At 40.1% G+C, this 17,155-nt stretch overlaps 2 protein-coding genes across 4 annotated transcripts in view; both read left to right on the plus strand.

The window, feature by feature from the left end:
• Positions 1 to 17,155, plus strand: part of LOC127942434 (uncharacterized) — a 91,916-nt gene that overhangs the window by 46,868 nt on the left and 27,893 nt on the right. The window lies entirely within an intron of this gene.
• LOC127942727 (PWWP domain-containing DNA repair factor 3A-like) lies at positions 398 to 1,556 on the plus strand. Of its 2 annotated transcripts, none has more exons than XM_052538652.1 (4): positions 398 to 512; positions 785 to 923; positions 1,136 to 1,224; positions 1,345 to 1,552. In XM_052538652.1, exons 1-4 carry the CDS (start codon positions 475 to 477, stop codon positions 1,433 to 1,435), a joined length of 357 nt encoding a protein of 118 aa, XP_052394612.1. In that variant the 5' UTR covers positions 398 to 474; the 3' UTR covers positions 1,436 to 1,552. The 2 variants fall into 2 exon arrangements, 1 of the variants encoding a protein (XP_052394612.1); XR_008149387.1 differs by having other exon boundaries at positions 438 to 512; positions 811 to 923; positions 1,345 to 1,556.

Below are 17,155 nucleotides of genomic sequence, written 5' to 3' on the forward strand. Positions count from 1 at the left end.
TCGAACACTGCTCAAGACCGCGTTAGTTTTGCGTATGGGGCTGTCACGTGATTAAGGAATGACTTAAACCCGAAGACTTCTTGTCAGATAAGAGGTGAGATGAGCTAATCACAGACTGAAGACCCAGGTAAAGAATTAGTATTTTTTTCTTTATCTCATAGCATTTTATTTTTGTATTGTTTGTAGTGTGATCAACGTTTGCGTAAGTACTAGATGTGTCGGGGAGGTAGCACTTAATATTTTAATAACATTTTGCTAAAATGAACGAAATGAACGAAATGACTCGAAAAAAGATTCGTTCATTTCGCTGAACGAGACTCAAAAGTCCGAGTCGGTAAAATGATCCGAACTTCCCATCACTACCCCCCAAGCAGTTTTACGCCCCTGTTGTTCCTCATGCGTCCAGTAGGGGGAGGCAGTATATTAGTATATGAGCCCAGTCATTTATAAGAACAGCAGACCATATCTATATGTATGATAGCAGCAGACCTTCTTGAAGCGATACGGATGAGGTATGTTAAATAATCTGCTAAAGTACTTGTTGTTGATTGTATTGTGTAATGATGCAACATTTATTATTTATAAAAGATTGATCAATTAAATAAGAAAGAATAGCGATATGAATTCAAAAGATGGATCAGTTTATTTCGAGAGGCAAAAGTACTTGATTGAGTCAGATGTTCTGTCTGACTCAAACTTAACTAACCACAGTCTATCATCAATGGACAAAAAAAAAAAAAAAAAAAAAAAAAAACAATCAAAGTGACTTGACACTTTTTCCAAGTGTTCCATCAATATTGTTCATTGAAGATCAGGAGCGAATTGATGTTATCTACACTCAGATGACTTCAATTTTGGATGGCACACCTACACACACCCACAGTGACCAGATCAGATTCATTATGGATGTCCCTTTTCCAGAGGTATGGTCTTGTGTGTTAGTTGTGCTCTGCATGGTGTCATATTCACATTGTTTTTAATGTCAAATAGTTTATCCATAATGTTAGATATTTTCTATAAAATAATAGTTTTGTGCTTAATATAGAAAAGGAACTTTGGATTTTGTTGTAAAAAAAAAAAAAAAAGCAAAATGATGCTTGGCTTATTTGGGCTGTGATAAATCTTTCTCTGGTAGTCCATCATCTGTGCTCTTGCTGTTGTGAAAGATGTGTCCATCTTGGAGGCTGAGGAGAAATTCCTTCGAGGACCTGTCATTGACGCAAGGTACTGTAAGGATCCTATAAAGGAAAAAAAAAATTGAAACATGACATCCTGCCATTATTTATAAATAACCATTGTTTTCTACCACTATGCAACTTTTGCTTTTTTATTTATTTTTATCAGTGAGTGGGATCACTTTGACCGCAGGATAAAGAAACAATTAAAGAAGAGTGGCAAACCATTGGAGAGTCATCTACAGGAGTCATGCTGTTAAGAAATAACCAAGTCATGGTGTTAATACATTTTTTTTTGTGAACAACAATATTGTCTTTCTTTTAAATGACCCTTGGAACTTTAGAAAATTGTTAAATTTTGTTGGTCTTCATAAAATGCTATGTAGGGCATGTTCTGTTGCTGTATAACGAGCAATTGTGAATTGTACAGCAAATATTTCATTTAGGATCCATATGATTACACAGTACTGTATGTCTAATGGCCTGAATATGGTTAATATCTAAATATAACTTAATATAAATTCACAACATCATATATCAGTCAGTCTCTGTATATAAAAACAGTTTATAAATATATATAAATAATACATTTTACAGTAGGTCATAGGTCTGCAGCCTCCCCCTACTGGACGCATGAGGAACAACAGGGGCGTAAAACTGCTTGGGGGGTATATCTACTGGCTCAGTAAGCTCTTCTGATTGGCTGAAATTCTGTAATCTCTAAACAGCCCCGCCCACTACCTCTACAGATGCACAAATCACTTTTGAACCAAATATCTCGGTGCAAAAGGGAGAGCGCGAAACTTGTCGCTTGAAAGCGAAAAAACAGTGTTTGAGCTTCATCGCAGCAGATTCAAGAAGCTGTAGTTATGTACTTTGTGTTTGTGTTAGAAAAATATACAAGGCATTCTGAGAAAATATTCTACAAGTGTGCAACTCTCATTTGATGAATTCACGTACTGATTTGCGGATGTTCAACATTTCTCCACGACTGCACATTTCTTGATGCGGGTGTGTAAATGCGTTTTGCACCACATTCACTGCAGCAATTGTTTCAAAAATGTGAGCGTACGAGTTTCTAAATGTGTGATTTGTAGAATAGGATTTGTGCACCTGCAATGAAGAATTTGAGAAGGTGTAACTGTTGTGTTGTGTTTGTGGGAGAGAAAAAAAGGCTACAGGTTTGCAACTCTTAAAAACATTTCACTCTGTGACTTCAACTTTACTGATACACATGTGTGGCTTTTCTCTACAACTACAAATCGCACTGCCACAGGTGCTCAGTTAATTTGAATCAAAAATACCTTCATAGTCTACGCATTACCTGATGTTTTTTTCAGACAGAGAAGATGAAATGAACTTCACGGAATTTGTATAGTCTATGCACGGAGCGATAAACTCTTGTGCAGTGTGTGTTTCATTCATACTCGAAGCCGGAGGCCGCTCTCGCACAGAAAGTCATAACAGGAAACTCCTAATATGGGCAAACAGTTGTTTTCGGTTTTGTTTTTTTCAAGTCCAAAAAAACTCCCCAGCAGGTGATAAAAAAAGTATATGAACTATGCAGTGCTAATTGACATTTATTACAGTATAGAAACTATTCTGCCTTATTATGTGATAAAAAGTGTTTGTAGTATTACTAGTATATAAACAAATCATTATTTTTTGTTACTGTCAAGCAGTTATAGATTTCTAAGCCAATTAAAAGCTAGAAATTAGAGAAAAATTAAAGTTGCCTTTAGTGTCCACTACCAGTCAACAGTTTTTGAATAGTAAGCTTGTTATTTAAGTAATTTTTGTTAAGCGCAAGGTTGGGGGTTCGATTCTCCGGGAATAGATGATAGGTAAAGATTGATAACCTGAATGCACTGTAAGTTGCTTTGGACAAAAGCGTCTGCTAAATGCATAATTTTTTATTTAATGTTTTTTGAAGAAGTCTCTTCTGTTCACCAAGCCTGCATTTATTTGATACAAGTACTGCAAATCAGTGAAATTTTGGAATATTTTTACTAGCCTATTTAATATAGCTGTTTTCTATTTGAATATATTTCAAAATGTATTTTATTGAGATTTCAAAGCTGAATCATTTTGCATCATTACTCTTGTTACTCATTATCTCTTGTAAAATGATGTCTTTATCATCTCTTTTGATCAAGTTAAAGCAGGCGTGGGGAACGTTGATCCTGGAGGGCCTGTGTCCCCTGCAGAGTTTAGCTCCAGCCCTGAAAAATAAAAACCTACCTGTATCCTGAAGACCTTGATTAGCTGTTCAGGTGTGTTTAATTAGGGTTGGAGCTAAACTCTGCTGGGACACAGGCCCTCCAGGATCAACGTTCCCCACCCCTGACTTAAAGTATCCTTTCTAAATAAAAGTATTAATTTCTATAAGTTATTTAACAAAATAATAATAATAATAATTTAAGTAATAATTTCTTTCCCCCTCACTTCTGAAAAAATGGCTACGCCCCTGGTGTACTGTATACTGGACATTGTTGAAGCATCGAAAATACATTTTGGTCCAAAAATAGCAAAAACTACGTCTTTATTCAGCATTGTCTTCTCTTCTGTGTCTGTTGTGAGAGAGAGTCCAAAACAAAGTGGTTTGTGATATCCGGTTCACGAACTAATCACTCGATGTAACCGGATCTTTTTGAAACAGTTCACCAAATCGAACTGAATCATTTGAAACGGTTCGCGTCTCTAATACGCATTAATCCACAAATGACTTAAGCTGTTTAATTTTTTAATTTGTCAGACACTTATAGCCACGGGTGTGCCAGTGTGTGCCGGTGCCACCCACAGTGGCAGCTGGCACACCTAAAAATAGATGCAGAATTATTTTTTATAGTCTCAATAAAAAATGTTTACTAAACTTGTGCTATTGTTGTTTACTTAGAAAATATGTATTTTTTTCAATCAATACTTTCACGCGTAAATTACAAATATTTTAACTGACCCCTTGTTTCCATGGCGACGTGTCATGATTGTCACGTGACACACAGCAGCCACTAACAGATGTATCGGTATTCGTTTTTAGTTTTTCATTTTTTATTCAAATATATACACAAACTTGCTTACCATGTCAACTATCTGATATTCCGATTCTTCGTTTAAAAACCTTTATAAATTATCTTGATCTATAACGTGATGAGCGCTGCAGTTCAGAGTCCTGTCAGCCGGATTTACAGCACTTGAATTCCCCAGTTTCTCCCGAAATACATGAAAGTAAGTGGCTGTTGAACTGGATGAAGAACAGAGTAAACTTTATTGTTCTGCTATGTGTGTCTGATATATGAATAAAACACGTCTGCAAATTACATTTCATTCGTTTTTGCTGCTTCCATAGACATCAGTGTGTATTTTACAAACTACCAATGTATTGTTTTACCAGTGATTATATATATTTAAATGTATGAAACCTAAAATAAACATTATGTGGTTGAAAACACAGGTTATTAATTGTAATATATGACAAGCGCTGAGCGCGTCCGTCTCTGGCTCAGTGCAGCCAACACGCGAAAGCTGTTTGAATCTGGCAGTTCTGTGACGCCACTGAACACTCTAAATCATACTCTCAGGGACACAGAAATAAGAATCCAATATATGGTGTAATAATGCTCAAAATGTTAAAAAATGTCATTTACATTTTAAATTATTTTTGTTAAAATATATCTGCCGACATTTGGACTGCCAACCAATCAGTAAACAGCAGCTGACTGTGACCCCAGCAGTCTATGATATAAACAGATAATTTTTGATTGCACATTGCTAGCTAGCAATATGTCGCAGAGCTCCTTTCTTAATTTTTTTTTAGCAAAAAACCTTGGCTTGATGGACAGCCGGACACAAGGCCTTAATGTTACACCTGTTGAGGATATTTCTCCCTCCCCGGGCCCAACATCAACAGACAGTGTTGCCAGATTGGAAATGTCCAAGTATTGTACCAGAAGTTCAAAATTATCGTATTTGGAAGAAAATTATTACATTTAACAATTAACTAAATTTTGACACGACCTGCAAATTACCACTAGGAGTATGGTTGGACGGAAGCAGTGCGACAAAAACACTATCCCATAATTTTGCACAGTAATCTGACAATAAATGTGGCACACCCAGATTTTCATATGCACACCCAGAGCCTCTTTTCTGGCTACGCTACTGGTTCAAACAAACCAATATCCAGGAGTAATTCATTTACTCAAACAGTACACTGACTGAACTGCTGTGAAGAGAGAACTGAAGATGAACACAGAGCCAAGCCAGATAACACAAGATTGACTCATTCAAACGATTCAATTCGATTTGGTGAACTGGTTCAAAAAGATGCGGTTACATTAAGGGATTCGTTCGCGAACCGGATATCCAGACTGCTTTGATTTGAACTCTCTCTCACAACAGACACGGAAGAGAAGACAATGCTGAATAAAGTCATAGTTTTTGCTAGTTTTGGACCACAATCTATTTCCGATGCTTCAAAATATTCTAACGGACCCTCTGATGTCACATGGACTACTTTGATGATGTTTTTCTTACCTTTCTGGACATGGACAGTATACCGTACACACAGCTTCAATGGAGGGACTGAGAGCTCTCGGACTAAATCTAAAATATCTTAAACTGTGTTTAACGGAGATAAACGGAGGTCTTACATGTTTGGAACGACATGAGGGTGAGCCTTGTATATGGCTTTATAAGTTGTTAACAGGTAAACAAACTATAAACTATGAGAGAGAGATAGAGAGAGAGAGAGAGAGAGAGAGAGAGAGAGAGAGAGAGAGGTTAGGGTTAGACGTAATAGAGCACATAGTTATTGTGTTGGGGCCCCATACCTGAAATTTGCTAAAGGCCCCCAAATCAAGTCAACCCCTGTTTCAAAGTTTACTTTATTTAACAATCTTTCTCTTAGTTCAGAGTCTGTTCTATATTTCTACAGATGTTATGACCAATACAATTTTATTTTTACTCTTTTAAATTAAAATCAGCAATCTCATAAAACTCTCGCACAAACGCTTGTCGAAGCGGCCGTTGTTGTTGCAGACTTCGCTATGTTGTTGCTGTTGTTGTTCCGTCTCTTTAGTTTAATTTTCTACTGTGAAACAACGGCCCGGGCCAGTGGTGCTACCTTGTGGAACAACTCAATAGTGCAAAACAAATTCAATGTGCACGTGTGACCTGCGCTTCAAAGTACACGTCATTCCAAAAATCGGTTGGTGCACCTACAGTATGTGTGTACTATTCTGATGACCAAATTTGTCACACAGTATGCATATGCTAGCTTACACATAAAAATTATACTTTGGCCTCAATGACCAGTAATGCAAAATATTCAACTGTTATCAATGAGATTTCTTTTTTATTTTTTTATTAATTAAAAGTAGCCCATTTAATTTACATGATTAATTAAATTCATAACTGAATGTGATGAGACACACAAATGTGTGCATATTTTAAAATGAACCATTATTTGCAAATAGTTTACATCGATTAGCTGCTCAACTACAATTATAACTATTAATTTGCTTAATTACCTTTTAATCCTCAAAATAAATAAATAAATAAAATCTCCACTCCTAGAGGCCTTGGATTCTACACACACAAGCAGGAAATTATTATATATCATAACATTATATGTCATAACATAAATATATATTCATTCATTTGTGCTGGTAGCAGAGTGAAAACATTTATTAACATTTTTTTTCAGTCATTTCCAAAACATAAAAAAGAGTTTAATGTCTTTATGCTTATAAGATTTAAAACATTTGAAGAGATTTTGAAATTGTATTCCTTTTTGCTGAAATTACTTTTTGTTGTTGTTGTTTTTAATATCATATCTCTAATCTCTTTTTTCATTTGTTAATTCTTCTACAGCATCTGTTAGACCATTTAACCTGTCATTAGTTAATTTGATTGTTAATCTAGTTTGAAAGTTTTGTATGTTTTTTTCTGACTGAATTATGTATCTTGTGATGCTTTTAACCAGCTTTTTGCACTGCCTGCAACAAATGAAATAAATATGTATCTTCTGATGTAAATGTCTCCTAATTTAATAATATTGAAACATTTACAATGGAAAACATTATGCACATTTACAACACAGACAAATAATGTTATTAAATGGAAAACTCCTTTTGTTGTTTAACTTTATTGTCCCCCTTAGGAGAAACTAGTTTTGCAGCAGTAAGTCACAACACATACAGACAATACATCATCTACAGACAAATAAAAATTAGCCACTGACACAAAATAACCCTTGAAACATTTTGTTCTTCCAATGCTCTGAGGCCAGCAATTGAAATTCCTTTAGCAAATGATTGTCCAAATGTATTAAAATTGAATGTGCTTTTGTTAAATCCTGTCTGTGATCAATTTCAAAGGCTTGACTTTGACTCATTCCTCATAACTTTCCCTGGCACTTTGACAAGATAATTTAACCTATTCCTATTTAACAGTGTGATACAGATTTCAAAACAGCATGAAAACACTGATTCAATAAAAGACTTAAAATAAATAAAAGACTTAACAGAATCAAGTCAACATGTTGGTGCATGCATTGAATGCTCACACCTTCCTTCCCTTTAAGCTTATGTTGTCATTGATTATAATCAGTCAACTTGATATCCTCTCCATCAATGTTCTCAACGCTGGACTCAGTGTAGATCTTCCAAAATCAATTAACATATCCTTGTTTTTCTTTTTCTTCCACATTTATTTGAAGGTTGAATTTATCACAACACCTCACAGAGTCTTCTACTACAGGACCGTGCCCTCGATCCTGTTCCTGTAGAAGACTCATTATCATAGAGTCATCTGTATATTTGATAATATACCTACTGTACTGACAAAAGATCTGGTTATTATTTATTGATTTGTTTTAAATAATCTTCAAATAAGCCTATTCCTTAACCTGTGGCTCTCTATAGTGGGCAACATTAATATCACAGCTTTTAGCCTCAGGTTATGTTATCACATAGGCTTTGATAATAAAATGAACTGCATTATTTTTTTCTTTGAGCACCCTTTATAATTCACTTTTCAAGCAATATCACCTCAAATCTATTGAAAATCATGTAAGTCTATTCAGGGACTAACATGGCGTGTTCAAATATATTCACACTAACAGTTTAAATACAATAATACAATATAATAATATAGGCTAATGTTCATCGGAGCACATATGACCTTACTGAACATGAACACTTCTCTAAAGAAAAAAAATATTCACTATACAGTCCTATTAGATAGTTGTATGATCAGCAGATGTTTATTATTTCAGAGCTCAGAGTTTTGTTATTTTCTCATGTCATATTACAAGAGCAGTTTGTTGTAGGCTACTCTACATGTTCATATTAATAGACTATATATTGATACCCCCCCCCCCCAAACACACACACGTTATGGAGTTAAGCCCTTGTTGATTTTTCTGAAGTAAATAACATTATGTGAATCTTAACTATTCACAAGCTGTTGTATTTACAGTATAGGCTAATGCTTGGAAATGCATCTTCATCTTTTACATAATGAAATACTTTCTGTTTTCTTTTGCAACTCTTTTCTCAGTTAGGCCTATGTGTTGCATTGTCTCGTCGTCCACACACTCATTTGGGTCTTAAACAAACTTTAATAGTTAAATATAAAGATTTTAAAGGGATAGTTCAATCAAAAATGAAAATACTGTCATAATTTACTCAGCCTCAAGTTGCTCTCAACCTGTATGAACCTCCTTGTTCTCCTCCAAATAAAAGAAGACATTTTGAAGAATGTTCACAACTATGAGGTTTCTGGTCAAAATTGACTTCAGTAGTGTATTTTGTTTTTCATACTATAGAAGTCACTAGGTCCCAGCAACTGTGGGGTTACCAGGATTGTTTCAAATAAATAATTTTACATTCAACAGCAGAAGGAAACCCTTACAGGTTTAGAACAACAACAGAGCTTTCATTTTTGGGAGAGTTATTCCCCTAAAGCAGCTTAATTTAGCTGCTGTTAAAATTTGTCAATAATGTTAATCAAACATTAGAAAGAAAATCACTCGCTCTCCTTGACATAATCACTTTTGTAAAATTAATAAGAATTAATTTATATTACATTTATACAGTGAAGACTATACAGTTTATTTGTACATTTATTTTATACAATACACTTTATCTTTCAGTGCTTTAAGTGTTTCAAGTAGGTCTATTTGTATTAAGTATAAGCTTGTTTTTACTTAGGCTAGCATTTATTTATATTAAAGCTATATATATAGAGAGAGAGAGCTTGAGTAAAATGTCACACCATTTACTTTCACTTTCACTTTTGAGTCACGTGACGCTGTTTCTCTCCGGAAGGATATACACATATACACATACACACATTACACAAGAAATATTGGAAATACAATGATAATAACATTAAAAGGCTGGCCTCCAGTGGTTGCATAGGGAAGTTCAGAGAATATCACGCAGAATCAATACAGCTATTTACTATTATAATGCATGGAAACCAACTAAATGTGACATACTTCTGCTGGAAAAAGTTATTGACTATCACAAATATGTGCAATTAAATTTTACAAGTGGTTAAGAGAACTGATAAAACATCTGTCTTAACATGAATGAAATGCGTTCATGTTAAATGTTGAATGCAAACTAAATAATTTCAGCAGAATACAGCTACTTCTCAATGGCTGGCAGTGGAGATGGTGAGTCAACATAAGCTCATTGTTTTAGCAGACGCTGAGTGAAAGCTTATGTCCTGACAGTGGTTTTAACGGTGAGCACTTTTTCATATTCAAAAGGAAGGAAGGATGAAAAAAGATTTACAGAAATAAACATCCCTGACACAACATATATTACATAAAAGGTTGGTTAAAAAAAATAATGGACTGCAGCAGATACAAACTTGTGTGGCAGGATGGCTAGATCCTCCTATATTTTGATTGTTAGGATTGTTGGCCTATCAGTGGTTAGGGGTGAGCATATAAAAGGTGGAGTTGTGTCACAAGGATGTGTTGCTCTTAGGCGCCCCGCCCCTTTCTGGTACCAGTGTTTACATGGTGGTTAGCAGTGTGGCTAACTTGGTCACAGCTCACTTAGGGTTCTTTTTGTGCATCTATCCAAAGGGTAAGCATTAGAGTAATGTGACTTATGGCATCTTTGTACTCTTGTTGTGCTAATGTTAGTGTTTTGTATCACTTTTAGCCGCATTAAGTCGACTGGTTAATGTTGCAACCGGTGTTTGGTCAGACTGCTTACTTGGGTACGTATATAAAGTTTATAGTACAAAGTTTAATCATACTGTGGGAACTAGTTGGTTGTTTTTCATTGCAGCAGTTCGTTGCTGCCCGCTCCTGGCTCCCACACCATCGTGTACATCGTTCATGACTTTGCTTCGGTGTGACGTTTGGCTGCATCCTAGTTTTTATTAACAACTTTTGGTTCCGGTTCAGTGCTGGCCCTGTCCATTTAGCATCGCGAGGTGCTTGTGTGTTGGAGAGTTCCTGCTGTGGTGCAGGGCTCCGGACATCAGTATTAAGTGTTGCTGTCTTGTTCCTAGCTTGTTTGTTGTGCATTTGTTTTTCTTTGTACTCCATGTGGAAGGCCGGATGATTTGAATTATTCAGATTTATTATTTGATTGTTCCTTTCTTTTGAGCCCAGTGTGTATTTAATTTTTTTTGTTTTTTTTAGTTTAACTTTATTCTCTTGTGAATGTTTGTCTGGAATTGTAAATTATTTTCCTTTAGTTTTTTTTGATCTGGTTTGTTCATTTACAGGTGCTGTGGGTCAAACCCCAAAAAGGGCAGGGAGGCAGATCTCCACATGTGTGCGGTGGTGGTGCTATCTTGTCACCGTGTGCAGTGTTGTGGCGTGTCGATCACCAACCAAAATCTCACTGGGTATCGTGTGTGTGTATGTGAATGGGTGCACCGATAGTGTGTGATAATTGCATTTTGTAATTCTTTAGGAGTTGATTCCAGCTGACCACAGCCCTGTAAATCTTTGCTCTTTTTGTGTGATCAGTAACAAGTAACCAAACATTAAGTGTGTCAGTGCTCATGTGATTTTTCCCCTTTTTTTTAGTAATTTTATTATTTGGATTAATAAAGCTCTGTATTTTGGTACCCATGTCTCTCGCTCTATTTTTTGGAACCGAACCTGCATTGCCTTGATTAGCACCTGTGGGTGCGTAGTATTTCCCTGGGTGCAAGTCTTGGGGTGGCGTAGTCCTTTGTCTAGTGTTATAGTGTCTGTTTGCCTATGGCCATGCTGCTACATTCTGGCGTAGTCGGCAGGGTTCCACAGTTTTGAGCAGAGACGTGGGTCAATTTGTTGATTTGGATATTCCTTTAAATTTATATCGTGTTTTGTTTGTTTACGGTTATTCCTAGGAACAAGACAGCAGCACAAACTTCTGGAAGGATTTACCTGGCTGTTTTCTTTTCTACCCCCCCCTCCCCCTTTATCTTTTTCATTCCCCTGTTTGGTGGTAACTGTTTGACATCCATTATGGAAGGAGAGTTGCAAGAACTTAGAGATCTTGTTGCCCATTTGAAGGCTGATAACGAAAGGCTCAGACAGGAACAAGCTCCAGTTGTTGTAGATCCTGGCGTGGCTACTATTGCTGCCACCGGGCCATCTGTTGTGCAGCAATCTACCGGTGCTAGTGCTCCATTATCTGAGAGATTAATTTTTTTGCCCCGAGATAGAAAATGCCCCATGTTTAGCGGTAGATCAAGCCTTACCATTAATGAATGGGTAGAAGAAGCCCAAGCTTGCATGCGGGCACGTCATTTGTCTGTAGTTGACCAAGCTTTCTTTCTTTTTGATCACCTGGAAGGTGAGGCCCGAGATGAGATCAGATATCGTTCTGATATAGAGAGGGGGGATCCTGAGAAGATAATTCAGGCGTTAAGAGAATTGTATGGGTGTTCCCTGTCTTATGTAGCTTTACAACAGGCCTTTTTCTCCAGGAGACAACAGGAGGGAGAGACTTTGTTAGAATTCTCCATTGCATTGTTGGGCCTCCTGGAGAAAGTGAAACGGCAGTCTCCTCATGTCATACCGAATGCAGAAGCTTTATTGCGTGACCAATTTGTTGAGCACGTTATTGATATCGGCCTTCGTCGTGAACTCAAGCAATTGGTCCGCCGTCAACCTTCCTCTACACTTTTAGAGGTGCGTAGTGAGGCCATGCGTTGGGAACGGGAGGGAATGCCGGGGGGCGTAAGGGGACGAAGTCAGTCTGTTCCACTGGCTTATGGGGTCCAGTATGCTGTGCAGGGTGAGTCGCGTACAGGTCCTCCTAGTTCTCCTTCAACAGAGTTAACTGAATTAAAAGACATGTTAAAAATACAACAAGAGCAGATAAATCAGCTTTCCCAGGGTTTAGCTCGTTTGCAGGCTCCAAGCTCACGTAGCCGATCCCCACGTTATGGTCATGTTATCTGTAGGAGATGTCAACGCCCTGGCCATTTTGCTCGGGAGTGCAGGGAAGAACCTCCGATTGGTAGTAGGCAGACTCGTCCAGCACAGCAGTCGGAAAACTAATCCCCACCGAGTTGCAGAGCCACAACTCGGTTGGGGAGTTATCAGGCTCAAGTGTTGTAAACGTTTCCACTCCAGCATCTCGTTTAGTGTCCTCCTGCCCTCATCTTAATGTTCTTATTGGTGGGGTCCAGGTGCCCTGTTTGATAGATACAGGCTCTATGGTTTCTACCATAACAGAGTTGTTTTCAGCAGTATTATGAGCCATGGGGGCAGGAGCGACTTAAGTCTTGCCAGTGGTTGCAACTTACTGCTGCAAATGGTCTTTCAATCCCCTACATTGGTTACATGGAGCTAGATGTTGAGTTTTGTGGCAAAGTGGTCCCAGATTGTGGGGTGCTGGTTGTCCGAGATCCTCCTGGTAATTCTGGGTTGAGGGTTCCAGGTGTGTTGGGAATGAATGTCCTTAAAAGATGCTACCAGGAGCTCTTTGGGCAACACGGCATATCCCTTTTTGATTTACCTGCCGTGTCACAGGCCCCTAGTCCTTTGATGCATGCATTGCAGCATTGTCATCAAGTTAATACTCAGTTTTCTGTTGATCATGCTGGTACAGTTCGGGTGCGGGGACATGGGGTGTGTCGCATTCCGGGGGGCACGATGAGGCTTGTAGCAGCAACCTGTTCAGAGCATTATTCTACTGGCACTGTGCTGTTTGAACCATCTGAGGCTGGGTTACCTGCTGGGTTGCTGGCCTCCCCTGCACTGGTTCAAGTGACTCGGGGTACAGCCTATATACCTGTGGTGAATGTGGGTGTTACTGAGGTTGTACTCTACCCAAGGACATCTTTAGGTACCTTGAACGGTGTTTTTGTCATAAGTTTGCCTGAAGGCATAAGTGAAGTGAGGTCAGCCACTGCTATGGTAAGTGTTCATACGACTCTGGTGGGTCCTACAGTACAGGAGCAGATTGACTCTGTAGATTTGTCGATTTTGTCAGTGGAGGAACAAGCCCAGGTTCGGGCCCTACTCCAAAAATACCACTTTGTGTTCTCAGCTCATGAGGGGGATTTGGGTTGCACTAACCTTCTTTCGCATGATATTCCACTTTTAGATGATACCCCGGTCAGGCAACGGTACAGGAGGGTCCCCCCTTCAGAGTACGAGGTGGTGAAGGCACATATTAACCAGCTACTGGAATCACAGGTGATTAGAGAGAGCTGTAGTCCATACGCCTCCCCTATTGTATTGGTTAAAAAGAAGGACGGTAGTCTACGGATGTGTGTAGACTACCGTCAGTTAAATTCTAAAACTAGGAAGGATGCCTTCCCTTTACCTCGTATTGAGGAATCCCTTGATGCCCTGACTGGGGCCCGCTGGTTCTCCACAATGGACTTGGCCAGCGGGTATAACCAGGTCCCTGTCACAGAAGCGGATCGACCTAAAACTGCTTTCTGTACTCCATTTGGCTTGTTTGAGTGGAACCGGATGCCGTTTGGTCTCTGCAATGCTCCCAGCACCTTCCAGCGATTGATGGAACGGTTGTTTGGTGACCAGCAATGCCAATCTTTGTTGTTGTATTTGGACGACATTGTGGTGTTCTCTTCCTCTGTGTTCCAACATTTAGAACGACTGGAAGTGGTGCTGGGTCGATTGGCGATTGAGGGACTTAAAGCTAAGCTCCAGAAGTGTGCATTTTTTCAGCGCGAGGTGAAGTATTTAGGACATGTTGTATCATCTCAAGGTGTCGCTACGGATCCAAGCAAGGTGGAGGTAGTGGCCCAGTGGCAGACCCCAACTAGCGTTTCAGAATTGCGCTCCTTTCTGGGCTTCGCCAGCTATTATCGGCGTTTTGTGGAGGGGTTTGCTAAAATGGCAGCCCCTCTGCATAAACTGGTTGCTGAGCTGGCCAGAGGCAAGTCTAAGAAAAGTAGGGGACCGAGTTTTAGTGGGTCCTGGACGGCACACTGTCAGAGTAGTTTTGAGGCACTAAAAGGTAAACTCACCTCTGCCCCTGTTCTTGCTTACGCTGACTTCTCCGTTCCCTTCATTTTAGAGGTTGATGCTAGCTATAGTGGCTTAGGTGCCGTCCTTTCCCAAGAACAAGGGGGAAAGGTGCGGCCTATTGCCTACGCTAGTCGTAGTCTTCGGCCCACTGAGCGCAATATGTCCAATTATAGCTCTATGAAGTTGGAGTTTTTGGCGCTCAAGTGGGCCATGACGGAGAAGTTTCGTGAGTATTTTCTGGGGCACAGATGTGTAGTTTTTACTGATAATAACCCCCTTAGTCATCTTGCTTCAGCAAAGTTGGGGGCGACTGAACAACGTTGGGCTGCACAACTTGCTGCTTTTGATTTTGAGTTAAAGTATAGGTCAGGGCAAAGTAACCGAAATGCAGATGCTCTGTCAAGGCGGCATCCACCTGATTGCAGTGGGCTTGAGGGTTGGCTTCCAGGCACTGCAGTCCCCCATGTTGTACAGCAAACAGGTGTAGATGTGATGCCTCAAGCTACTCAAGCAATTATTTCTGTTTTGCCTAGTCATTCTACTACCGACTTGGTTTCTCTGCAGCGGGCAGACCCAGTTATTAAGGGGGTTCTGAGTTTCTGGAAACAGAAAGTTTTTCCTAGTGTAGAAGAACGTAGACAGTTGTCTAAGTCCAGTCTGGTGTTGCTCCGGCAGTGGGATCGTTTGGTGGAAAGAGCCGGTGTGTTATACCGACGGGTGTTTTGCCCTGATGGGGGTGAGGAGCTTTATCAGTTGATTTTGCCCACCATTTTGAAAGCGGATGTTCTGACACAGCTCCATCAAGAGCATGGACATCAGGGCATCGAACGAACCACTGAGTTGTTAAGGCAACGATGCTATTGGCCGGGTATGTCTGCAGAGGTGGCCCGTTGGTGCCAGGAATGTGAAAGGTGTCAGTCTGCCAAAGATGTGCAGCCCATTGGCCATAGCTTCATGGGCCATCTGCTAGCTTCGAGGCCAAATGAGATTTTGGCCATTGATTTCACTATGCTTGAACCTTCTCGTTCAGGCATTGAAAATATTTTAGTAATGACTGACGTTTTTACTAAATATACCCTGGCTGTCCCTACAAGGGACCAACGTGCTGCAACTGTGGCTCAGGTTTTGGTGGTGGAGTGGTTTTTTTAAGTTTGGGGTTCCTCATCGGATTCATTCAGACCAGGGCCGCAACTTTGAATCCTCCCTTATTCAGCAGCTCTGTCACCTTTATAAAGTGGAGAAGTCTCGCACTACTCCCTACCATCCAGCCGGTAATGGCCAGTGCGAGCGCTTCAATAGGACTCTGCATAATCTTCTCCGCACACTGCCTGTTTCAAGGAAGAGAGACTGGGCGTCCTGTCTTCCGCAGGTACTCTTTTGTTATAACACCACCCCTCATCAAGCGACTGGGGAGTCCCCGTATTATTTGATGTTTGGGCAAGAACCGCGGCTCCCAGTTGACTTTTTGCTGGGGAGAGTTCAAGAGGAGGCGGCAGGTAGCGTCCATGACTGGATTGTGGAACATCAGACTAGGCTCCAGGTGGCATTTGAAGGTGCACGTGACCGTTTGAGGGCTGTTGCTGAACGACGTAAGGCACATCATGATCGGAATGTGCAGTGTACACCATTAGAGGAGGGCCAGTTGGTTTACCTACGGGAGTGTGGCATGCGAGGTCGCCACAAAATCCAGGATTTGTGGGATTCGGTGGTATACAAAATTGTGAAAGCACCAAAAGATGGTGGTGCTGTATACACAATCGCGCCGATGGACGAGCTGAGCAAGGTAAAGCATGTTCACCGTTCCCTGTTGAAAGCCAGGATTCAAAAATGTCCTCCAGATCAGAATCCTAATGATAGCCCTTTGAGTGGAAGAGCGTTGCCCTCTGAAGATGAGCTGGATGAGGGTGACTTGTTGGCTTTAGTGCCCGAAGTCCCTCAAGCTTGCCTCTCCATGCAACCTAGGTCGGCATTAAGAGATTCTGTTTTAATGGTTGAATCTGCACCACAGAGTGGGTTAGCTCCCTCTGGGTCTGTGACAGGGGTGCCAGAGGCCTCAGGACACTTGTGCTCTGGAGATGGGGGCTTGACTCCTGTATCCGTGGCTGTATCTACAGACCTCCCTGTTCCTGATTTGGCCGTACTGCGAAGGACAACAAGAACTACTGCTGGCCAACACCCTAACATTTATCGTCTCCCACGATCCGTGGGTGAAGCGACCAGTGAGGCCATGTCCTCATCTGAGGCTGCTTCAAGTGGGATTTCGGTCTTCTATAGGCCTTGGTGTTGAGTCCTGTGTCCTAGGGGTTTCTTTTGTATGGCATTGTCGGGACGACGATACAAAAAGCAGGGGTAGATTGTGGCAGGATGGCTAGATCCTCCTATATTTTGATTGTTAGGATTGTTGGCCTATCAGTGGTTAGGGGTGAGCATATAAAAGGTGGAGTTGTGTCACAAGGATGTGTTGCTCTTAGGCGCCCCGCCCCTTTCTGGTACCAGTGTTTACATG

This window comes from Carassius gibelio, chromosome A3 (genome assembly GCF_023724105.1).
Source record: "Carassius gibelio isolate Cgi1373 ecotype wild population from Czech Republic chromosome A3, carGib1.2-hapl.c, whole genome shotgun sequence".
Taxonomy (NCBI): domain Eukaryota; kingdom Metazoa; phylum Chordata; class Actinopteri; order Cypriniformes; family Cyprinidae; genus Carassius; species Carassius gibelio.

Bases quoted from the DNA above. Each gene is read 5' to 3' on its own strand.
- LOC127942727 (XM_052538652.1), top strand. From the start codon at position 475: ATGATAGCAGCAGACCTTCTTGAAGCGATACGGATGAG. The intron at 513-784 runs GTATGTTAAATA...ACTTTTTCCAAG, and splicing joins CTTGAAGCGATACGGATGAG to TGTTCCATCAATATTGTTCA. The intron at 924-1,135 runs GTATGGTCTTGT...TTTCTCTGGTAG, and splicing joins TGGATGTCCCTTTTCCAGAG to TCCATCATCTGTGCTCTTGC.